The sequence below is a fragment of the Rhinatrema bivittatum genome, chromosome 9 (genome assembly GCF_901001135.1).
Source record: "Rhinatrema bivittatum chromosome 9, aRhiBiv1.1, whole genome shotgun sequence".
NCBI classification, from domain to species: domain Eukaryota; kingdom Metazoa; phylum Chordata; class Amphibia; order Gymnophiona; family Rhinatrematidae; genus Rhinatrema; species Rhinatrema bivittatum.
In genome coordinates, this window is record NC_042623.1 from 249,612,161 (window position 1) to 249,630,552 (window position 18,392).

At 45.9% G+C, this 18,392-nt stretch overlaps 1 protein-coding gene across 2 annotated transcripts in view; it reads left to right on the forward strand.

Moving 5' to 3' along the window:
• The window catches only part of SPATA16 (spermatogenesis associated 16), a 317,457-nt gene that overhangs the window by 233,342 nt on the left and 65,723 nt on the right, over positions 1–18,392 (forward strand). For both annotated transcript variants that reach the window (XM_029617036.1, XM_029617037.1), the window contains one exon: positions 243–355. In XM_029617036.1, coding sequence (XP_029472896.1) covers positions 243–355 — 113 coding nt within the window. The remainder of the gene's footprint in view (positions 1–242; positions 356–18,392) is intronic.

Below are 18,392 nucleotides of genomic sequence, written 5' to 3' on the forward strand. Positions count from 1 at the left end.
ACAACAATGTGACCAACATGACTGATTGACCAACTCATAATTTTTATATATTTATTTTGTGTGTGTGTGTGTGTGTCCCTCTGAAAATCAATGTTGATACTATAAAGAAGTATTTTAATCCAAATAGAATGCATTAAAATATCAATAGCACTTAACAGAGATTTCAATTGACCTTGTAATGAAGTTACATAGAAGTTAACATCAATTAATCCATAATTGTGCTTACTGTTAATATCTCATAGAACACAAGACCCTCTTCAGACCCTTTACTAAAGAAGAAGCAGAGAGACACCTGGAACGCTTGGGGAAGAGAGTTTTGCCAATTCTGGATTTTATCCGATGCACTAAACTGCCTGTGTGTATATACATCTATTGTTTATATGTACAGTATATCCCAGGATGGAGTTTTATCTGTGAAAATTGAGAGATGTTGTGCTTCTTGGTACTAACCTGCAAAACTGTCTGAATGTATCTATTTCTTGGTAAATAGTATGCTTAGTGACAAGCTCCTCATTATTATTACATAGTTAAAACATAATTACCACTCCAGACCTGTGCACAAATTCCAGATGTTTTATAAGGCGGTCTTGAAAAAGTAAAAATCAGGATTTTAATCTCACACGGTGAGTGGTGTACCATCACCAACTGAGTGACCAATGGGTCCTCCAGCATTAGCTTTGCACTGTCTCTTTAAGGCTGTCAGTGACATCAGCAGCATCACAGCTTCCCACCTCAGTGGTAAGAAAATTAGGAAATCAGCTATAATGCATATTCTTGCCAGATTTAAGAAAAAGAGTTAATTCGGTGAGAGTAAAACCATAGAAAAGAATTTTCAAAGTGATTTACATGGATAAATAATGTTACCCGCATTCATCAGCTGTTCTGAAAATTGCCTTCCCTTGATGTGGTTGAAAATTTGTTTGCTGTTCTAGAACGTGCAAGCTTTTTGCCACATCGGCAAGAGGCATTCCCAAGGGTGTATGTAGGTAAGCAGAGGAAAAGTACTCCTGTAGATGGCATTTTCAGATCTTTGCATGCACTTTTTAACAAAAATCCACCAGCAGAAATGCAGGGGCAAGCAATCACATCTACTTTGCACCCTTGGCAAGTTTCAAAGTGAAAATCCTTGCTTACTTTTGTTTTGAAAATTGGTTCATATGTAGTAAATAGGAATATGCGGGTCTAATAATTTCCATTCGGTTCGTTGCTTCATTTTGTTTGTTGGGTTTTTTATTTGTTTTTCGGTTTGTTTAGTGTTTATTTCTGTTTATTTCTGTTTCCTGAACTGAAATAAATATTAAACAAAACAAAAAAAAATGGGTCTGCCTGAGGCCCTCCAACCTCCCTTCCCATCCGACAAAGCAAGTCTCAGGGCCTGTCCATGACCTGTTGGACTGAGCCAAGCCCAGCCTGGAACCTCCCTGGACCCATCCAACCCCCCTCCTTCTCTGCAAAGCAAGCCATGGGCAAAGCCTACCCAGCTGAGCTGGACTCAGATGGGGACTCCCCAGATCCCTATGACCACCCTGGAGAAAACGTGTTGGGACCAGAGACCTCCCCAACCACCATATAACCTTCCAGAGAGTTAATGGTGAAGAAAAGGGATGCATCGATGCCCATTTGCTCCTGCCCCATCCTGTTCTTTAAAAAAAAAAAAAAAAAAAATGGCACCAGCTGTACAACCGCAGAGCCACCAGTACCATTTTTAAAAGGAATGGAGGCAGAAGATAATTGTTTTTATAACATCACTTCTATTACTTAAACTAGGGGTGGAATCTGTAAAGCCAGTATTCTTTTGTCTGTCCAAGAGAAGGAGATCAGTTGATGAAGGCATTAGTTGCCGAAACACTGGTCATGACAGGTTAGGAGCAGGAGCATATAGTTATGGACTTTTATATTAATATATGAACGAAGTAACAAAGAAGGCTTTTGAGCCACATAATTACTTCTGCTTTGTTTTCTAAAAGATATGTATGGTGTGTTATTGGATTTTACAAATATGAGATTACTGTTTGGAGATAAGAAGAGGTAAATGGTGTGAAAAGTGGTGCTCGTGGCGATTCTATCTATAGCCTATTATGGGGAAAAGACTGCAGATTTCCATAAACCTCCTAAATTCTCTGATACCTCTTCCTGCACAAGACACTTGATACAAGCCCGTGACTTGCCCATGATAATAATTGGTTTTAAAAGTTTTATTGCACTGATTGATCATTTTCGCACCTTGCAATTGTTTGGATTGTACATACAACATGAGAGGCTAGCTTACATTTTTTTTTTTTGCAGTGGTGATTTCTATTCATTTAAAATGAATGTAACATCCCCAGAAGCAAAGCCTTTGTGCAGTAGAGCCAGCAATGCTACTTCTAATCGTTATATCAGCAGTTTTTATTAGTTGAGGTCTGGTCAAAAGATACAGCAAAAACTAAAGGAAAATTACAAAATCTAATTGTAATACACCGAACGAAATGGTAGGGAGGGAACACCAATTGCCATATGAATAATCTGTCATGCCCTTTACAGAAGAGCATGAGAGGGCTTTACACTCACTGAATGGATATTGGAAACCCAGAGTTGCACTGGAGGGAAACCACTTCATATTTTCATTATTACCCCAGGCGAAAGACATGCAACTATGCACTCTGCTAAACTCTGAGCTCCCTGATTCATTCCCCCTCCAAAGAGCCAGCCAGATCTAAATGCAATCAAAAAGGCTTAAACCGGATGGAGAAAAATTCCATTTCCAGTGGTTTTTATAATTTGAAAAACAGAGACATTGCATGGCACATTTTACCTAGTCAGAAGGTATAACAAAAGTTAGCTAACTTTTCTCTGATCCAGACATCAAGGATAGGGAAAGTGAATGGGGAGGGAAGAGTAGAAGTACTTTTCCTACAAAAGTACTCAAAATTCAGAATTGGCTAAATAACAAAGTATCATTGTGCTTCTATAATTAGGAAAATGCATTGGGAAAACAGATTTTCATTTCATTTTGCTTTTTTTTTTTTTCCAATTTCATTTGATGTTTATTTTATTCTTTTTTTGTTTAATTGAAACAAAATAAACATATGTAGCCCTTCCAGGTATTATCTCAGAAGGCAGGGGTGGGCACTCCTTGTATAATTCAAGAGCCTCAGGGCATTGATTCTCCAAAGGGCAGCAAGACAGACTGCCTGGGCCCAGGTTGTAGGGCATGAATGTCTTCTGTGGGTATTACTCTTACTCAGTGGAGCATAGATGCATTTGGGTGCTGAAATGAATAATATAGACATTCTGGATGGATGTTGCAAATTAATTTTTACTCCTGCAGATAGTCATAGTAATCATTTGGCAGCATAGGCATTTCATCCGTGCAAATCCATGTTCCAAAGTTGCTCTCCCAATACCTTCTGTACCTGTGAAAATGTCCCTCAGTATCAGTCTCACCCCTCCAGGACTTGGAACGGTGAGCATCTCAAGTGGGCAGAAGTCAGAGCGATTCAGCTATCCAGGGTTAACTCTGCCAACTTCAACTCAAAAAAAAAAAACCCCTTGTAACCCCCTTACGTTGCTACAAGGTGAAAATTCTGCTTTCAGTTTATTCAAAACAATGTGTATAATATTTAAGTGGAAAGGTGGTTGTTTCATACTTTGACCATTCTCAAGCACCAGATGTCTGGTTGCTAAATGGTTATTTGTAAATTTTAATCATTAACTCACTACCCTCCACCTTATATTTTAGCAGAAGCACCAATACCTTTTTCTTTAGAATTTTTTTTAACAGTTATTTGTGAATAAAATTTTTTTTAAAAAAACTTGTAGACTCATGTCAGACATTAGTGTTTTGCTACCCGAGTGATCGCAATAGTTGTTGTGCGGGTTTCAGCGGACCCTTGGGCCGGCCTGACGGAGAGCGTAGAAGGTGAAAAGAGAGGTCTCCGTGGATGGAATACAGGCCGGGAAGCAGATACTAGCAGAGCGAGGAGGACAAACTTCACCCTGGAAACTGGAATCCCCCCGGGAGAAGCCCTTGAGGATTCGAGCCGCTGGGACTTAGGTGACCGACGATGGTGACTTCACCCTGGAAGTCCGAGGCTCCCCTGGGAGGAGCCCAGACCGCTGGGACTTAGGCGAACAACTAACCAGTAGACGATCCGGGGTCGAGGCAGGCGGCAATAGAAGAGTCGAAAAGAAAAATATTGTGCAACATATTGTGCAACAAAAAATGCTAGCATAAATACAACTTAAATGATAACACAATAAAAAAACTGGGAAATATCGCAGGTGTACACTAAGGTGGAGTTGACACAATGTGCAGAGAGAAGCCCTGCAGGTCCCCACAGTTGGCTGGCGGAGCTAGCTATGGCAGAGGCCTAACTAGTGCTTCACCTGTACCAACCCTTGTTCCCTTTAGGTTGAGCCCTCGGGTGCCTGGGCCAGCAGGACTTAGGTGCAGGCCTCTGCTGTAGAGATGAAGATCCATTGAAGTCGTCGAGTCGAAGACCAGGGTCCAAGGCAGGCTGAATACCAGTGGAGTCAGTCAGGCAGCGGTCAGGGCAGGCGGCGTTCAGAGTCGAGCTTCAAGCAGAAGTCAGTGGCAGGTGAAGTTCAATTGGAGTCAAGGTTCAAGCTGAAGTCAAACCCAAATATCCCTCAGGGAAGACAAGGGATGGAGAGCATGCAAGAAAGTGAGGATCAGCACAGGCAGGTGGAAGAGACACTGAAGACTGAAGACAAGAAATTGAAGATTAACCACAGGGATGATGAAGAACTGAAGACGGACCACAAGGAAGACGAAGACAAAAAACTTAGGAACACAGACCAGAATTGCCAAGCAGGAACCAAGGAGACAGGAAAAGTAAACCAGGAACTCAGGAACAGACTAAAACACGAAGAACTGAAGCACAGGAAACAGCTGGACACAGAGATGCAAAGCACTACTACCAACAATAGTCAATGTATTGCCAAGGCACCGGAGGAACAGCAGCTGCGGCCTTTTATGGAGCCAGAAGGATGATATCAGAAGAGGGCGCTTCCTGATGATTCTTGCCGCTGGCCCTTTAAATAGAATGAGATCGCGCTCGCACACACACCTAGGACAGCTGTGCCCAACGGTGCACCAGTGTCCTGCTTCACATTCGGAGTGGGTCCTGCTGCAAGGTGGCATAACTTCCCACCACATTGGGAGGACGAGAAGTCCGGCATTGTAGAGAGGCCATGGGGGTCTGGGGAATGAGGGCCATGAACCGCCTAGCGCAATAGTACCCCCTCTTAAACCCTCTCCCTGAGAGTCTTTGTTTCTTGGGATGGAGAGCATGACATTCCTTTAGCATCCAGAATTTTGGAAGCAGGCTCTCTATCCCTGATGCCATAGTTGCACTCAGCTGTGGAGAATTTCCTTGAAAAGAACGAGCAAGGATGGAGGGCTTCCTTAGGAAAATATTGGCTTAATATGGCCCTCACACCCACAGTGGAGGCATCCACTGTAGACATGTAGGATCTGGGTGGTGAAGGCAGGATTTCTGCAGGAAGGGCTCCTTGAATTCTTGAAAAGCCACAATGGCCTCAGGAGGCCAAGACTTTGTTAGCTCCCTTGTGAGTGAGGGCTGTGAAAGGATCTGCAATCTTCGAGTAGGTCACAATAAAGTAGCAAACATTGTTGGCGAAGCCTAGAAATCATTGCAGGGCTCATAGTCCCACTGGCTAGGGTCAGTCCTGGATAATCTTGACATTTTCTGGGTCCATGTGAAGCCATCTTCTGGAAACAATGTACCCCAGGAAGGGAAGGCTATCTTTTTCAAGTAGACAGTTTTCCAGTTTTGCATATAGATTTTTCTCCCACAAACACTGACGAACTAGGCATACATCATGGCAATGGGAGTTGAGATCCTGTGAAAAAATGATGATGTCATCAAGGTATATGACAATCAGAATTAGAGAAGATCTCAGAAAATCTATTCATCAACTTTTGAAAGACAACTGGGGCATTGCATAGTCCAAAAGGCATTACCCGGTACTGATAATGGCCATCTCAAGTGTTGAATGCTATTTTACACTCATCTCCAGATTTTATTTGGATCAGATTGTAAACTCCCTGAAGGGCCAACTTCGTAAAGATGCTTGTTCCTTTGAGACGGTCAACGTGTTCCAAGATTTACAATAAGGGGTACCGATCTCTTTTGGTAATGACATTTAGCCCATGGTAATCGATACAGGGCCTGAGGGAGCCATCCTTTTTTTTTTATCACAAAGAAGAAACTGGCGCCTGTTGGAGACATGGACCATCGTATGAAGCCCTGGTTGAGATTCTCGTAGATTACTCAGTCATAGTCTTGGTCTCAGGGAGAGACATGGGGTATACTCTGCCTCTCGGAAGCATTGTTCCCAGAGCAACTTGATTCCACAATCAAACTCCATATGGGGTGGCAATGTCTCTGCTTTCTTTTTCAAAAACACATCCTCGTAGTCACTGTAGCATAGTGGGAGATCTGGAAGAGTAGCAGTTAAGAGAAGGCAGAGCAGGGGTTCCACCTGCTCCAAGCATGTACAGTAAAACTGCAGGCCCCAACTGTGGAGTTCAGCTGGAGCCAGGGAAGCCACAGCACTATAGGACGGACAGCTTGGTCTATGAAATGGAAGACAATTTTTTCTTTGTGAAGAAGGCCAGTATGCATAGGCAAGAGTGCAGTGGCCAAGGTGGCCACTGCACTCTTGCCTATGCATACTGGCCTTCAAGGTGGCCACTGCACTCCTGGAAAGGAGTCACCATAAATAGATGAGATGATTAAGGGATTCTTCCTGGGAACAGTGGGCAAATGCAGATGGTCAACCAGAGCCTTCATCAAAAAGTTACCTCCGGTACCTGAGTCTACCAAAGTGAAGGTGGAGAAGCCTTGATTTCCCATGGAAATTGTCACTGGAAGAGATAATTGGGAGCAGGTGTTGTGAAGCCTAGCATTAGCTCCCATCTGGAACCTAGGCTTGGAAGTTTCCCAGTTTGACCAGACACTGGGCAAGTCGGTACCCTGAGTCAGTGCAGTAGAGGCACAGACCTAACTGACGTCAATGAAGTCTCTCCTTGGGAGCCAGACACCCTTGATCTAGGTGCATGGGTTCACCCAGATGTGTCGGGGGTGGAGAAGCGGTGACTGGTGGAGAATGCAGCCAATGGAAGCACGAGGCCAACATAATAGCCCTGCATGGAGGACGGAGCTCCATGGCCCATGGTTGAATGGGGCGGTCACTCCTCCTCTCCAGGTCAATGAGCTCCTCCAGGGACTCTGGAAGCTCATGGCTGGCTGGCTTGTCTTCTATTCTGGGGGACAAGCCTTCTAGGAAAATGCTTCACAAGCAGTCTTCTCTCCAATTGATCTTGGTAGCTAGGGTCCAGAACTCACCGGCGTAGTCCATGAGAGGACAGGTGCCCTGGCACGGAGAAGATCAGAGCCTGAGATGGCTAGCCCACTGGGTTCATAAAAGACAACTTTGAAAGATTGGGTATGTTCGCTTCCCCTGGTGAATCCATGCTGCCTCAGGTCGAGCAACCCACCAAATTTAGATAGTTCACTATCCTTTCTTTCAGCAGAATCTCAATTTTCCCACCACTGAAGCTTGGAATATCCTGTTTTAATTAGTTGGTTTATATGCTTTTTCATTGAAAATTTTTCATCAATCTGTATTCCTAGACCTCGTACCTGATCTGAGGGAGTAATGTTAAAGTTTCCTAGGTCTAGGAGTGGCGGTTTGATTATTATGGAATTTCTCCTCAACCATACAATTTCAGGGTTTTTTTTTAATGTTTAGTGTTAATTTCAGCTGAGTTAGTCTTTGCTGTATTGCCTTTGTTACCACTCACGGACCGCTGTGTCACGCCCGACCACCGAAATTCCGCACCAGAGACATGCTGCCGCAGGTCCCTCCAGGCGCATGCACACAGATCAGCAGCCCTTTTCTTAAAGGGTCTGCAGCCTGAAACCTCAGTGGCACAGGTGATGGACGTCATCAAGCTGCCCCTATTTAAAGGGCAGCTTGACTCACCTTCAGGGCCTCAGCTACAGGTCCCCTGTCTGAAGCATTTTCCTGCTGTTTGTCTGTTATCTCGGACTGTGCCTGGATTACTCTTGCTTGCTGCCTGCCCTGACTCGGAGTATGCCTCGGATTCCTCTTGCCTGCCGTCTACCTTAGATTGGATTGTACCTTGGATAAGAACATAAGAACATGCCATACTGGGTCAGACCAAGGGTCCATCAAGCCCAGCATCCTGTTTCCAATAGTGGCCAATCCATTCCTCTTATCATTGTGGTCGCCCTTCTCTGTACCTTCCCCATCGCAATTATATCTTTTTTGAGATGCGGCGACCAGAATTGTACACAGTATTCAAGGTGGGGTCTCACCATGGAGCGATACAGAGGCATTATGACATTTTCTGTTTATTCACCATTCCCTTCCTAATAATTCCCAACATTCTGTTTGCTTTTTGACTGCCGCAGCACACTGAACCTACGATTTCAATGTGATATCCACTATGATGCCTAGATCTCCTTCTTGGGTGGTAGCACCTAATATGGAACCTAACATTGTGTAACTATAGCATGGATTATTTTTCCCCATATGCATCACCTTGCACTTATCCACATTAAATTTTATCTGCCATTTCGATGCCCAACTTTCCACTCACAAGGTCTTCCTGCAATTTATCACAATCTGCTTGTGATTTAACTACTCTGAACAATTTTGTATCATCTGCAAATTTGATTACCTCATTCGTCTTATTTCTTTCCAGATCATTTATAAATATATTGAAAGTAAGGGTCCCAATACACATCCCTGAGGCACTCCACTGCCCACTCCTTTCCACTGAGAAAATTGTCCATATAATCCTACTCTCTGTTTCCTGTCTTTTAGTCAGTTTATAATCCATGAAAGGACATCGCCACCTATACCATGACTTTTTACTTTTCCTAGAAGCCTCTCATGAGGAACTTTATCAAACGCCTTCTGAAAATCCAAGTACACTACATCTTCCGGTTCATCTTTATCCACATGTTTATTAACTCCTTCAAAAAAGTGAAGCAGATTTGTGAGGCAAGACTTGCCTTGGGTAAAGCCATGCTGACTTGCTTGCTACCTGCTGCCTGCCCTGACTCAGACTTTGCCTCGGACTCCTCTTGCCGGCCGCCTGCCCCGGATTGGATTATACCTTGGATTACTCTTGCTTGCTGCCTGCCCCGGATTGAATTATACTCAAGACACCTCTTGCTGACCATTTGAGCCACTCAGAGGACAGCTGTCAGGCCATGTGCCTAGACCCATCCTTCGTCAAGTGTCCGCCTGCTTTGGTAGAGAGCTGGGGACCCTTTCATCGGGCCTTCCACCCTGTCGTAGCCCAAGAGTGTACGTAAGTAACAGATAGCTGAGACCATGGTCTCAGCAGACCTATCCGGACTTCATGCCATACCTTGATTAACACAGAGAATCCAACAGCAGCAACACTGCCTAGAACTCCTGGCCAATTCCTTGGATTGCCTCAGTACTCGACTCAATGCCACTGCTACTCAGACACCTACTCCTCCTCCTGAGACATCCAATATGGCCACTGCCGCACCCACCATCTGCTTGCCAATACTGACATGGTATACTGGAGATCCTGGTTTGTGTCAAGAATTTCTCAGTGCTTTATGCACTTCACTCTTCAGCCAGGACATTTTTCTACAGACTCCGTAAAGATCACCTTCATCTTATCCCTCCTTGTGGAGAGGGCCCTGGCTTGGGCCTCCCCTCTATAGGAGCATGGAGATCCCCTCCTTCAAATCCTGCAGGAATTTGTAAAGACTTTCAAGCAGGTCTTTGATGAGCCAGGATGACTCACCATTGCAGGTTCTGATCTGCTTCATCTCCGCCAGGGTGCTCACCCACTTATGGATTACGCTATAGAATTCAGAACGTAGGATACTGAACTTAACTGAAGAGAGGACAGCCTCCGTTGTAACTTCTTGGAAGGATTGTCTTCCAGAATAAAAGATGAATTGACGGCTCGCGACTTGCCTGACTCCATGGAGGAACTTAGCAATCTCGCTGGACGGATCGACCGTCGTCTTCAACAACGGTTTCAGGAATTGAGAGCCCGCCAACTGGTATTTCTCACCCCAACCTTTTCTCATCCTCAAATGGAACCCCATACAGCACCTCTCAGTCCTTCGAGCACCACCTGAGTCAAGGAACCCATGCAATTGGGCAGAACACAACTCTCGACGGAGGAGTAACTCCAACGGTGGAACCTATGGTTGTGCTTTTATTGTGGTGGAGCCGGCCACATCCTAGCATGATGCCCACATAAACCGGGAAATGGGAGGACCTAGGAGCTGTCAGGGAGTTGCTCCTGGGTCTCACCACTCCCGCTCCCCAACTCATCTTGCCCATCACATTGGAATTGGAGGGGCAAGCTCAATCCATGCAAGCTCTCATTGACTCTGGCTCCGGGAGGAAATGTTATCACTGAGACAGAGGTCCACCTCTTGGGAATACCAGTGGTTTCCCGAAACAGTCCCTTAATCATTTCCTCTATCCATGGAGAGCCATTACCGGGCAGAATAACTTCCACCACAGTTCCTGTCCGACTTCGGAGTGGAGCTATACATACAGAGGATCTTCCGTTTCTCGTGATCCAGAAAGCCATTCATCCAGTGGTCCTAGGACTGCCCTGGCTAAAATGCATTCTCCGCACTTTGACTGGGAGACATTGGAGTTAGTCAAATGGGGGCTGTTCTGCCAGGACTTATGCTTGGCAGAGTGAAACCTCTGTCTACCTGTATAGCGACTACGGCCCTCTCAGGGCTTCCTCCACCTTATGCAGACTACGCGGATGTATTCTCCAAGGCCAAAGCAAAGGAGCTCTCTCCTCATCAACCATAGGATTGTGTCATCAACTTGCTACCAGGTACTACACCAGCCCGCAGCTGGGCGTATCCTTTGTCTGCTCCTGAGAAGGAAGCCATGGACTTGTATATCAAGGAGAACTTGGATCGAGGATTTATCAGACCCTCTTCCTCTCCCACAGGGGCGGAGTTCTTCTTCGTCTCCAAGAAAGACAGTTCTCTTAGGCCTTGCATAGATTATCGTGGACTAAACGCCATAACTAAAAGAGATCATTATCCTCTACCCCTCATCACGGAGCTATTCAACCAACTCCAAGGACCCCGAATTTTTACCAAGCTGGATCTCTGTGGGGCTTACAATCTAATACGAATATGACACGGAGATGAATGGAAGACTGCTTTTAACACTTGCAAAGGACATTATGAGTCTTTGGTGATGCCCTTTGGGCTATGCAACGCTCCTGCAGTATTCTAAAATCTCATGAATGACGTCTTCCAAGATCTGTTATATCATTTTGTCATAATTTATTTGGACGACATCTCCAAATATCTCCCTTCTCATCATCATGTTCGATTGGTTCTTCAGTGATTCCAGGAAAACTGACTGTTCGCCAAACTGGAGAAATGCAGTTTTGAACAGGAGAGTCTTCCTTTTCTTGGATGCATAGTGTCTAGCCAGGGGTTTAACATGGACCCCAAGATCCGAAGTATTTTGGATTGGCCACAACCTTCAGGGCTTCGCGCCTTGCAGAGATTTTTGGGATTCGCCAATTATTACAGGAACTTCATTCCCAACTTCTCTCGCTTTTGGACGTCTGCCAACTTACTTTTCTGAAGCCATCATCAGGAACCCATGCGATCGTAGCTCCTCCCGACAAAGACGTCTTGAGCGGCCAATTGTACGCTTCCCCCATGCAGGCGGCCATCTTTGTCTTCGTCGGGAGGAGCTACGATCGCATGGGTTCCTGATGATGGCTTCAGAAAAGTAAGTTGGCAGGCGTCCAAAAGCGACTTACTTTTGGGATCTGTCAAGATCCCAAAAGTAAGTCGCTTTTGGAAAAAAAAAAAAATTGTCGCTTTTGAAAAAAAAAAAAAAAAATTGCTTTTGGGTTTTTTTTTTGCTTCGCCGCTGTCCGCCGCTGTCTTCGCCGTTGCTTCGCCGCTGTCAGTGCCCCCCCTCCTCCCGGAGCAAGGCTGCTTTTCGCACCCTGCTCCGAGAGGAGGGGGGACACTGATAGCGGCGAAGCAAAAAAAAAACCGAAAAGTCGCTTCGCCATTGCCTTCGATGTTGCTTCGCCGCTGTCAGTGCCCCCCCCCCCCCTCCTCCTGGAGCAAGGCTGCTTTTTGCGCCCTGCTCCGAGAGGAGGGGGCACACTGACAGCGGCGAAGCAAAAAAAAAACGAAAAGTCGCTTTGCCGTTGCAGTCTCCGTGGCAGCCCCAGTCCGGACATCGGAGGGGGGCTGCAACATTTTTTTCGCTTTTTTTTTTTTGGCTTCGGGAGCAGGGGAGAGGACTGGGGCTGCCACGGAGACCGGCACCCATGATCGCGGCCGGGGCAGGTGAGCGGGGGCTGGGGGAAAGCTTGCCATCTACCCTTACCCCTGCCTCTACCGCAGGGGTCAGGGTAGGCGGTAAGTTTGCAGGTTAAACGCGCGACAAAACGGCAGGGAAAACTAGCGATAGTCGGGGCGCGGGTTACGGGATGCTAGGGAATAGCTAATTCGCTCGTTTGCATGCAATATACATGCCGCGGGCGGAAGGGGTTGCCCGGGGAATTTAGGACGCGGTAGGAGTAGGTTAAAGGGGATTCGGGATCGCAGGAAGGGCTAACGCGGCCGGAACGTGAGTAAAAAGTGGCTTAGGAGCAGGGTAAACGCGGCCGCACTTTACAGGATAGGCCTGAATGTCAGATAGCTTGTAGCTGCCTCTTCCAGGGATGATCTGCAAACAATGGCTAATGTCTGCTCCCTAATGGACTTTGGGACCAGCATGCTTTGGGGATTAAATTCAGAAATTCTCCTTGAACATCCCATCACAGGAGAATTATCCTAGTCTCCTAGCTGCATTCAGGGAAAACAGAACGAGCCACCCAAGGAAACATTTTGGGTTTTTTAAGCCATGATAAAACAAAATGTTTTCTCACTGGCCCTTACCATCTCAGGAGCAGTAGATGTCACCTCAGTGTTCCTGAATTTCAGTGCATACTGTACCACCATGCCCTCAGAAAGCAACAAAACAAATACACTGAAACTGTTTGCTTTTATTCTTTGCTTTTCTTTTGTTTTACTTTCACAGCTGAAAACTTAAATTAACAAAGTTTGTGAGGAGTGCAGCACAGTACAGTTCAGCCCTGTAGACCAATGGACGAGAAGCTGGTACCGATGATGTCATCAGGACCCCTTAAGAGACACTGCAAAGCTAATGCTGAAGACCTCAGGAGGCCCCCCCCAAGCTGGCCACAATGAGGCGAGAAACTGGTACCGATGATGTCATCAGGACCCCTTAAGAGACACTGCAAAGCTAATGCTGAAGACCTCAGGAGGCCCCCCCAAGCTGGCCAAAAGTTCCGTTTGTGTCCAACGAGGGGTCCGGGAGCGGAACCGCGGTGGACCACGTAACGACCGCGTCACTCCGACGTGACGCGGACGTCACGTGCTCCTCGCAAAGGAATAGAGGAATGGCTTCCTGACTCCCCGCTGGACCACCAGGGAATTTTGGTAAGTCTTGGGGGGGGATTAAGGAGGGTGAGGGGTTTAAATTTTTATTTAGGGAACCGGTGCACGTATGGACATAGACTCAACTTATGGAATTCTCCATATGTCCATATTGACCGAAATTGACCCCCCTTTTCGACTTATGGACTTATGAACATAAACTTTTTGTCTGCACATCCCTAGGATCTGGGTACATGCCCAGGCATGTAAGTATGGCAATATGTCAGGTTCTTGCCCCAAAATACCCATTCCCTGCCCAGACCATGCTCAAGCCACGCCCCTTTTTGGAAACTTTTGAGATGTACGCATTGCAGGACATATGCGTGTATCCAGGCAGCTTTTAAAATTTACATTTGAGAGTGTTACAGAACATAAATTGATTAAGCAGTTATCCTCAATGGGCTTTATTGCATAGTTGCCAGAAAATGAAACCTAGGAGGGTCAAAGTGTTTTGTAAGTGAGATCTAAGTCCATACAGGAATCAAGAGTGTGCACTTAGGCGTGCTCTGATTGTTAATGTATAGAAAGCTAGCACATTTTCATAAAGACAAATGATTAATGATGTATTAAGAAGGCATGCTATTGAGGAACAAGTTGGACTTGGTATTTTGAGGCTCGCAATGAGGTCTTCCTGCTTACTACTGAAGACAGACTAAGTCAAAAGCAAAGTGGACTGAACTTGTCATCAGCATTTTGAGAACTGATGGCCAGGACTTGGAACCACAAAAGGGAAATTAAAAAGTGAGACAGAACATGGTGGTCCTGAGAAATGGACAGTTGATGTTTCAGAAAACTGAGAGAAAACAAGAGTAAATATTTATACAAATCCAAAAAAAGCTCCTGTAATTGCTTAATTATACACAATGTTACACTTTTTTTTTATTCCAAGAGGAAGGGACCTCAGCACTGAGAAGAAGTACCGAACAGCTGGATCTGAACTCAATAGATTTAGTTACGGGTGCAGAAAACCTCTTATTTTACTCTTGTTCTATGTTTTTTTTTTCTTTTTAATCAATTTTTTATATAAATACGTGAGCATATCCAAAGTCTCTCTTATCCTGCACAAATACTTTAAAAACTCCTCAAAGGATATTTCACTTATCTTTTTAGTTGCACAGTCTCTTTTTCAACAGATCCAGCCGTTTGGCAGTCCTTCTCAATGGTGACGTCCTTTCAACTTGGTATTAAAAAAAAAAAGTGTAACATTATGGGGCGGATTTTATGGTTACGCACGTAATATACGCACGTAACCCTTTAAAACCCCTCCTGGCGCGCCGAGCCTATTTTGCCTAAGCCCGGCGACGCACACAAGCCCCGGGACTCGCATATGTCCTGGGGCTTGTAAAAGGGGGCGGGGTGTGGGTGGTGCGATGCAAGGGCAGGGCCAGAGCCTCCAAGCACAGCGGCCATTTGCCGCTGTGCCTGGGATCACGGGCCAGCCGTCGGCTGGTGTGTACAACCTACGCCTGCCCGGAGGCAGGCACAACTTCTAAGTTAAAGGTAAGAAGGAGGGTTAGGTTGGGCTGGGGGGTGGGTTAGGTAGGGGAAGGGAGGGGAAGGTGGGGGGGAGGAAGGAAAGTTCCCTCCGAGGCTGCTCCGAAATCGGAGCGGCCTTGAAGGGAACGGAGGAAGGCTGCGCGGCTCGGCGCGCGCAAGGTACACAAGTGTGCACCCCCTTGCGTGCGTCGACCCCTGATTTTATAACATGCGCGTGGCTGCACGCGCATGTTATAAAAGCATCCAGCCCAATGTATAATTAAGCAATTATAGGAGGTTTTTTTGGGTTTGATCAGAAAACTGTCACATCAGATAGGTGATTCTCTAGATTTATTTTTATTTCCCTCTAAACTTAAAATGCTATTGGTTAGGGGAGGCTAGATGGTTCAGTTTGAAAATATCCTAGTGGGCACTTTCCACAGAGTGGCTGAGGACTGCATGGGCATTGGAGCCTGAAATACTTCTTTCTCACAGAAGGTGGTCCCTCCAGGGCAGAGCCGAGGCACACTGGCAGGTCAGCATGGAGAAACTTGAAACACTATTGTGGGTAAATAGAAGACTTTAGGGACTTCCACAAGTTCTGAATTTACTAAAAAAAATTAAAATGAAAAAGCTTTGATATGCAGTATTTTTGTTTCTCAATTATACCACAAGTATGTGTGTGCTTATAGGTCATATTGAAGGCATCAGAAAGATACTGCCATCATCCTAGATTTGAAATCTTACCTATATGAAATAATTTGTAAATTAGCAACAGCATATTATAAATTAGGATTTCTGTTTTTAGGTTTTAACTAATAAGTTCCGATAAAGCACCCCAATGCAAAAAGAATAAAAGGTGATTATTGCAAGAACACCATTGGCCCTAATACTCTCACAACTCCTCTCCCCATCTTGTCTGCCTTTATTTATTTGTTTATATATTTGTTTGTTTACCATTTCTTGTGTTCCACAACTTTCACAATGTGTTTGCGAGACACCGAGCAATGTTTCTCAGGCTGGAGGCACAAAGCCACAAGGACTCCAGCCTTTTCTAATGCAGATAAAACTTTATTCAAGTTACAGCACTTCAACACAATAGAATGGCTGCCTATTTTTGCAGCACACTTCCCACTCCTTGGGCTTTGGTTCGGCATAGATTTACAGGAGCTGCTTCTCCTGGAGACATAGGGGCCTCCTGAACCCAGCTGGGCTTACGCTCATGCTCCCCAACTAGACCTGCCCTCAGGCCTCTCCCCTGCCCTGCAGGGTCCCATCCACAGAGTTCTCTCCCTCTATGGGATTTAAGATTGACCAGGCCTCTAGCCTGGTCCTGCAAATACAACAAGGGAGAAAACAGGGGTCACTCCATTACATACCCCCCACTTTGCCTTGGACCCGTTGGTCTGAGCGTCACTACTTCCCCTGGGATCCCATCCATGTGAGTACTACACACACCACCCTCCTTCATCTGGACTCTCACCAGCTAGGCTTGGGGTCAGGGTTCTAGGGTCAGACTCACTCCCATACCTTAGGCTTACCCCAGACAACATTAGTACCACCCACTGTGGCCCTCACCCAGTGTACATCCACAGTCCTTTATCTGAGTCCATCTGTAGCTCTGCTTTTCACTTCCACCCTAGCGGGACTCCTTGAACTGGCTGTGGGATGTGTGATGAGTACTCTTCAATCATCTCTATGGTGACTTGTGCCTCCTATGCACTGTCATGACTAGCATCCTCTAGTGACTCCATCACTATGCCACATATTGGCTCCCCAGCAGCCCCTCTCATTGGGGTCTCCACATGATTGGGTTTTCACATGACTGTCCATGGCCCTTCCTTCTGGGCTCTCCAGGGCAGCGCCTTTATCTGGCCCTCGATACTGTCCCATTCTAGGCAGTCTATGTTGTTCTCTCCAGGGCTCTTGGAGACTCTACAGGGTCTTCCTTAGGACTTCCTATAGCACCAACCTCAGGCTTCCCTGCAGCGCCCCTCTCAAGCTTCTTCCTGCTGCATTCCTGGCTCTCTGTAAGGTCTCCTCCAGCCATTGCCAAAACTCAGCCAGTTCGCTGGACATCTCTTTGTCAAGTTGCCTTAACACCCTCTCCTTTTGTGTCACCTCTGCTGCAACCTCCAGTACTTCAGTGATTAGCTGTAGCCATTTAATTCTGTGTTCCTCTCTCTGGGCATCTACAGCCTGTTGGAGTGGCTTTGCTGGCCTTTCAGCTGCCAACCCTTGAGCCTCATGTTCTCCCTCTTACCCTGCTCTTGGGACCGGGGAACTCCCACTAAACAGAAGTACATGGCAACTCTTCTTTTAAGCACATTGGCTTCTCGGTCTTCTTTTACCTGCACTGCATTACATCCACTGGATCCAGACCAGGTTTTCAGTAGTACTACCCAGACCTTTAAGCTCTCTGGCTTCTGCACTTGCTAGCAATTTATCTTTTAGTCTGGGCCATGCCCTCCTCCAGCCACAGTGCACAACACTGACTGTACTGAATATAACAGTTTTGTCTTAAGACGGGGCTTGTCCCTTTAGTCTGCAAAGTAAACCCTAATCTGTCTGCAGGCCCCACAAACTCCTCTCTGGTTTAAAGGCAGTTTGAGAAATTACTTACCTGATAATTCTGGGAATTCAGGACCAGTGGGTTCATGTTCCCCTGCCAGCAGATGAAGATGGAGCAAGCTGATGTTACAGTATATACAGACCTGCAATGATCCCAGCCTCCCCGCTTTCTCTTCAAAAGCAACTGTGGATAGTCTAGCAAAACAACTTGATTAAAACATGATTAAAAACAGGTAACCATAACTGTACTCAACAAACAAGAAACACTAAACTCGCATAAGATTCTAGGTACCCCCAAGCTAGGGACTGGATGAACACTTTCCAGTAATCCCTGGGAACCCAGAGCTCCACAGGAGGACTATTGACACACTCATGTGGCAGTCGAGGGTGGGAAGCTGAGTCCATCTGTCTACACTAAGGAAAACAAAATTATCAGGTAAGTAAATTCTCCATTTCCTAGTGTGTAGACAGATGGACTCAGGACCAGTGGGATATACCAAAGCTACTCGCCAACAGGGTGGGAGGCTGCCCATAGTCCTGACAACACTGCTCGTGCAAAGGCTGCATCCTTCCGGGCCTGTACATCCAAGACAATAAAACCTGGAAAAAGTGTGTAAGGAGGACCACATTGCAGCTCAGCATATATTAACAGGAGACAACAAACTAACCTCCGCCCATGACATTGCCTGAGCCCGAGTAGAATGAGCCCTATCCTGAGTAGGCAATGACTTTTCAGCATCCACATAAGTGGCTATGACTACATCTTTAATCCAATGA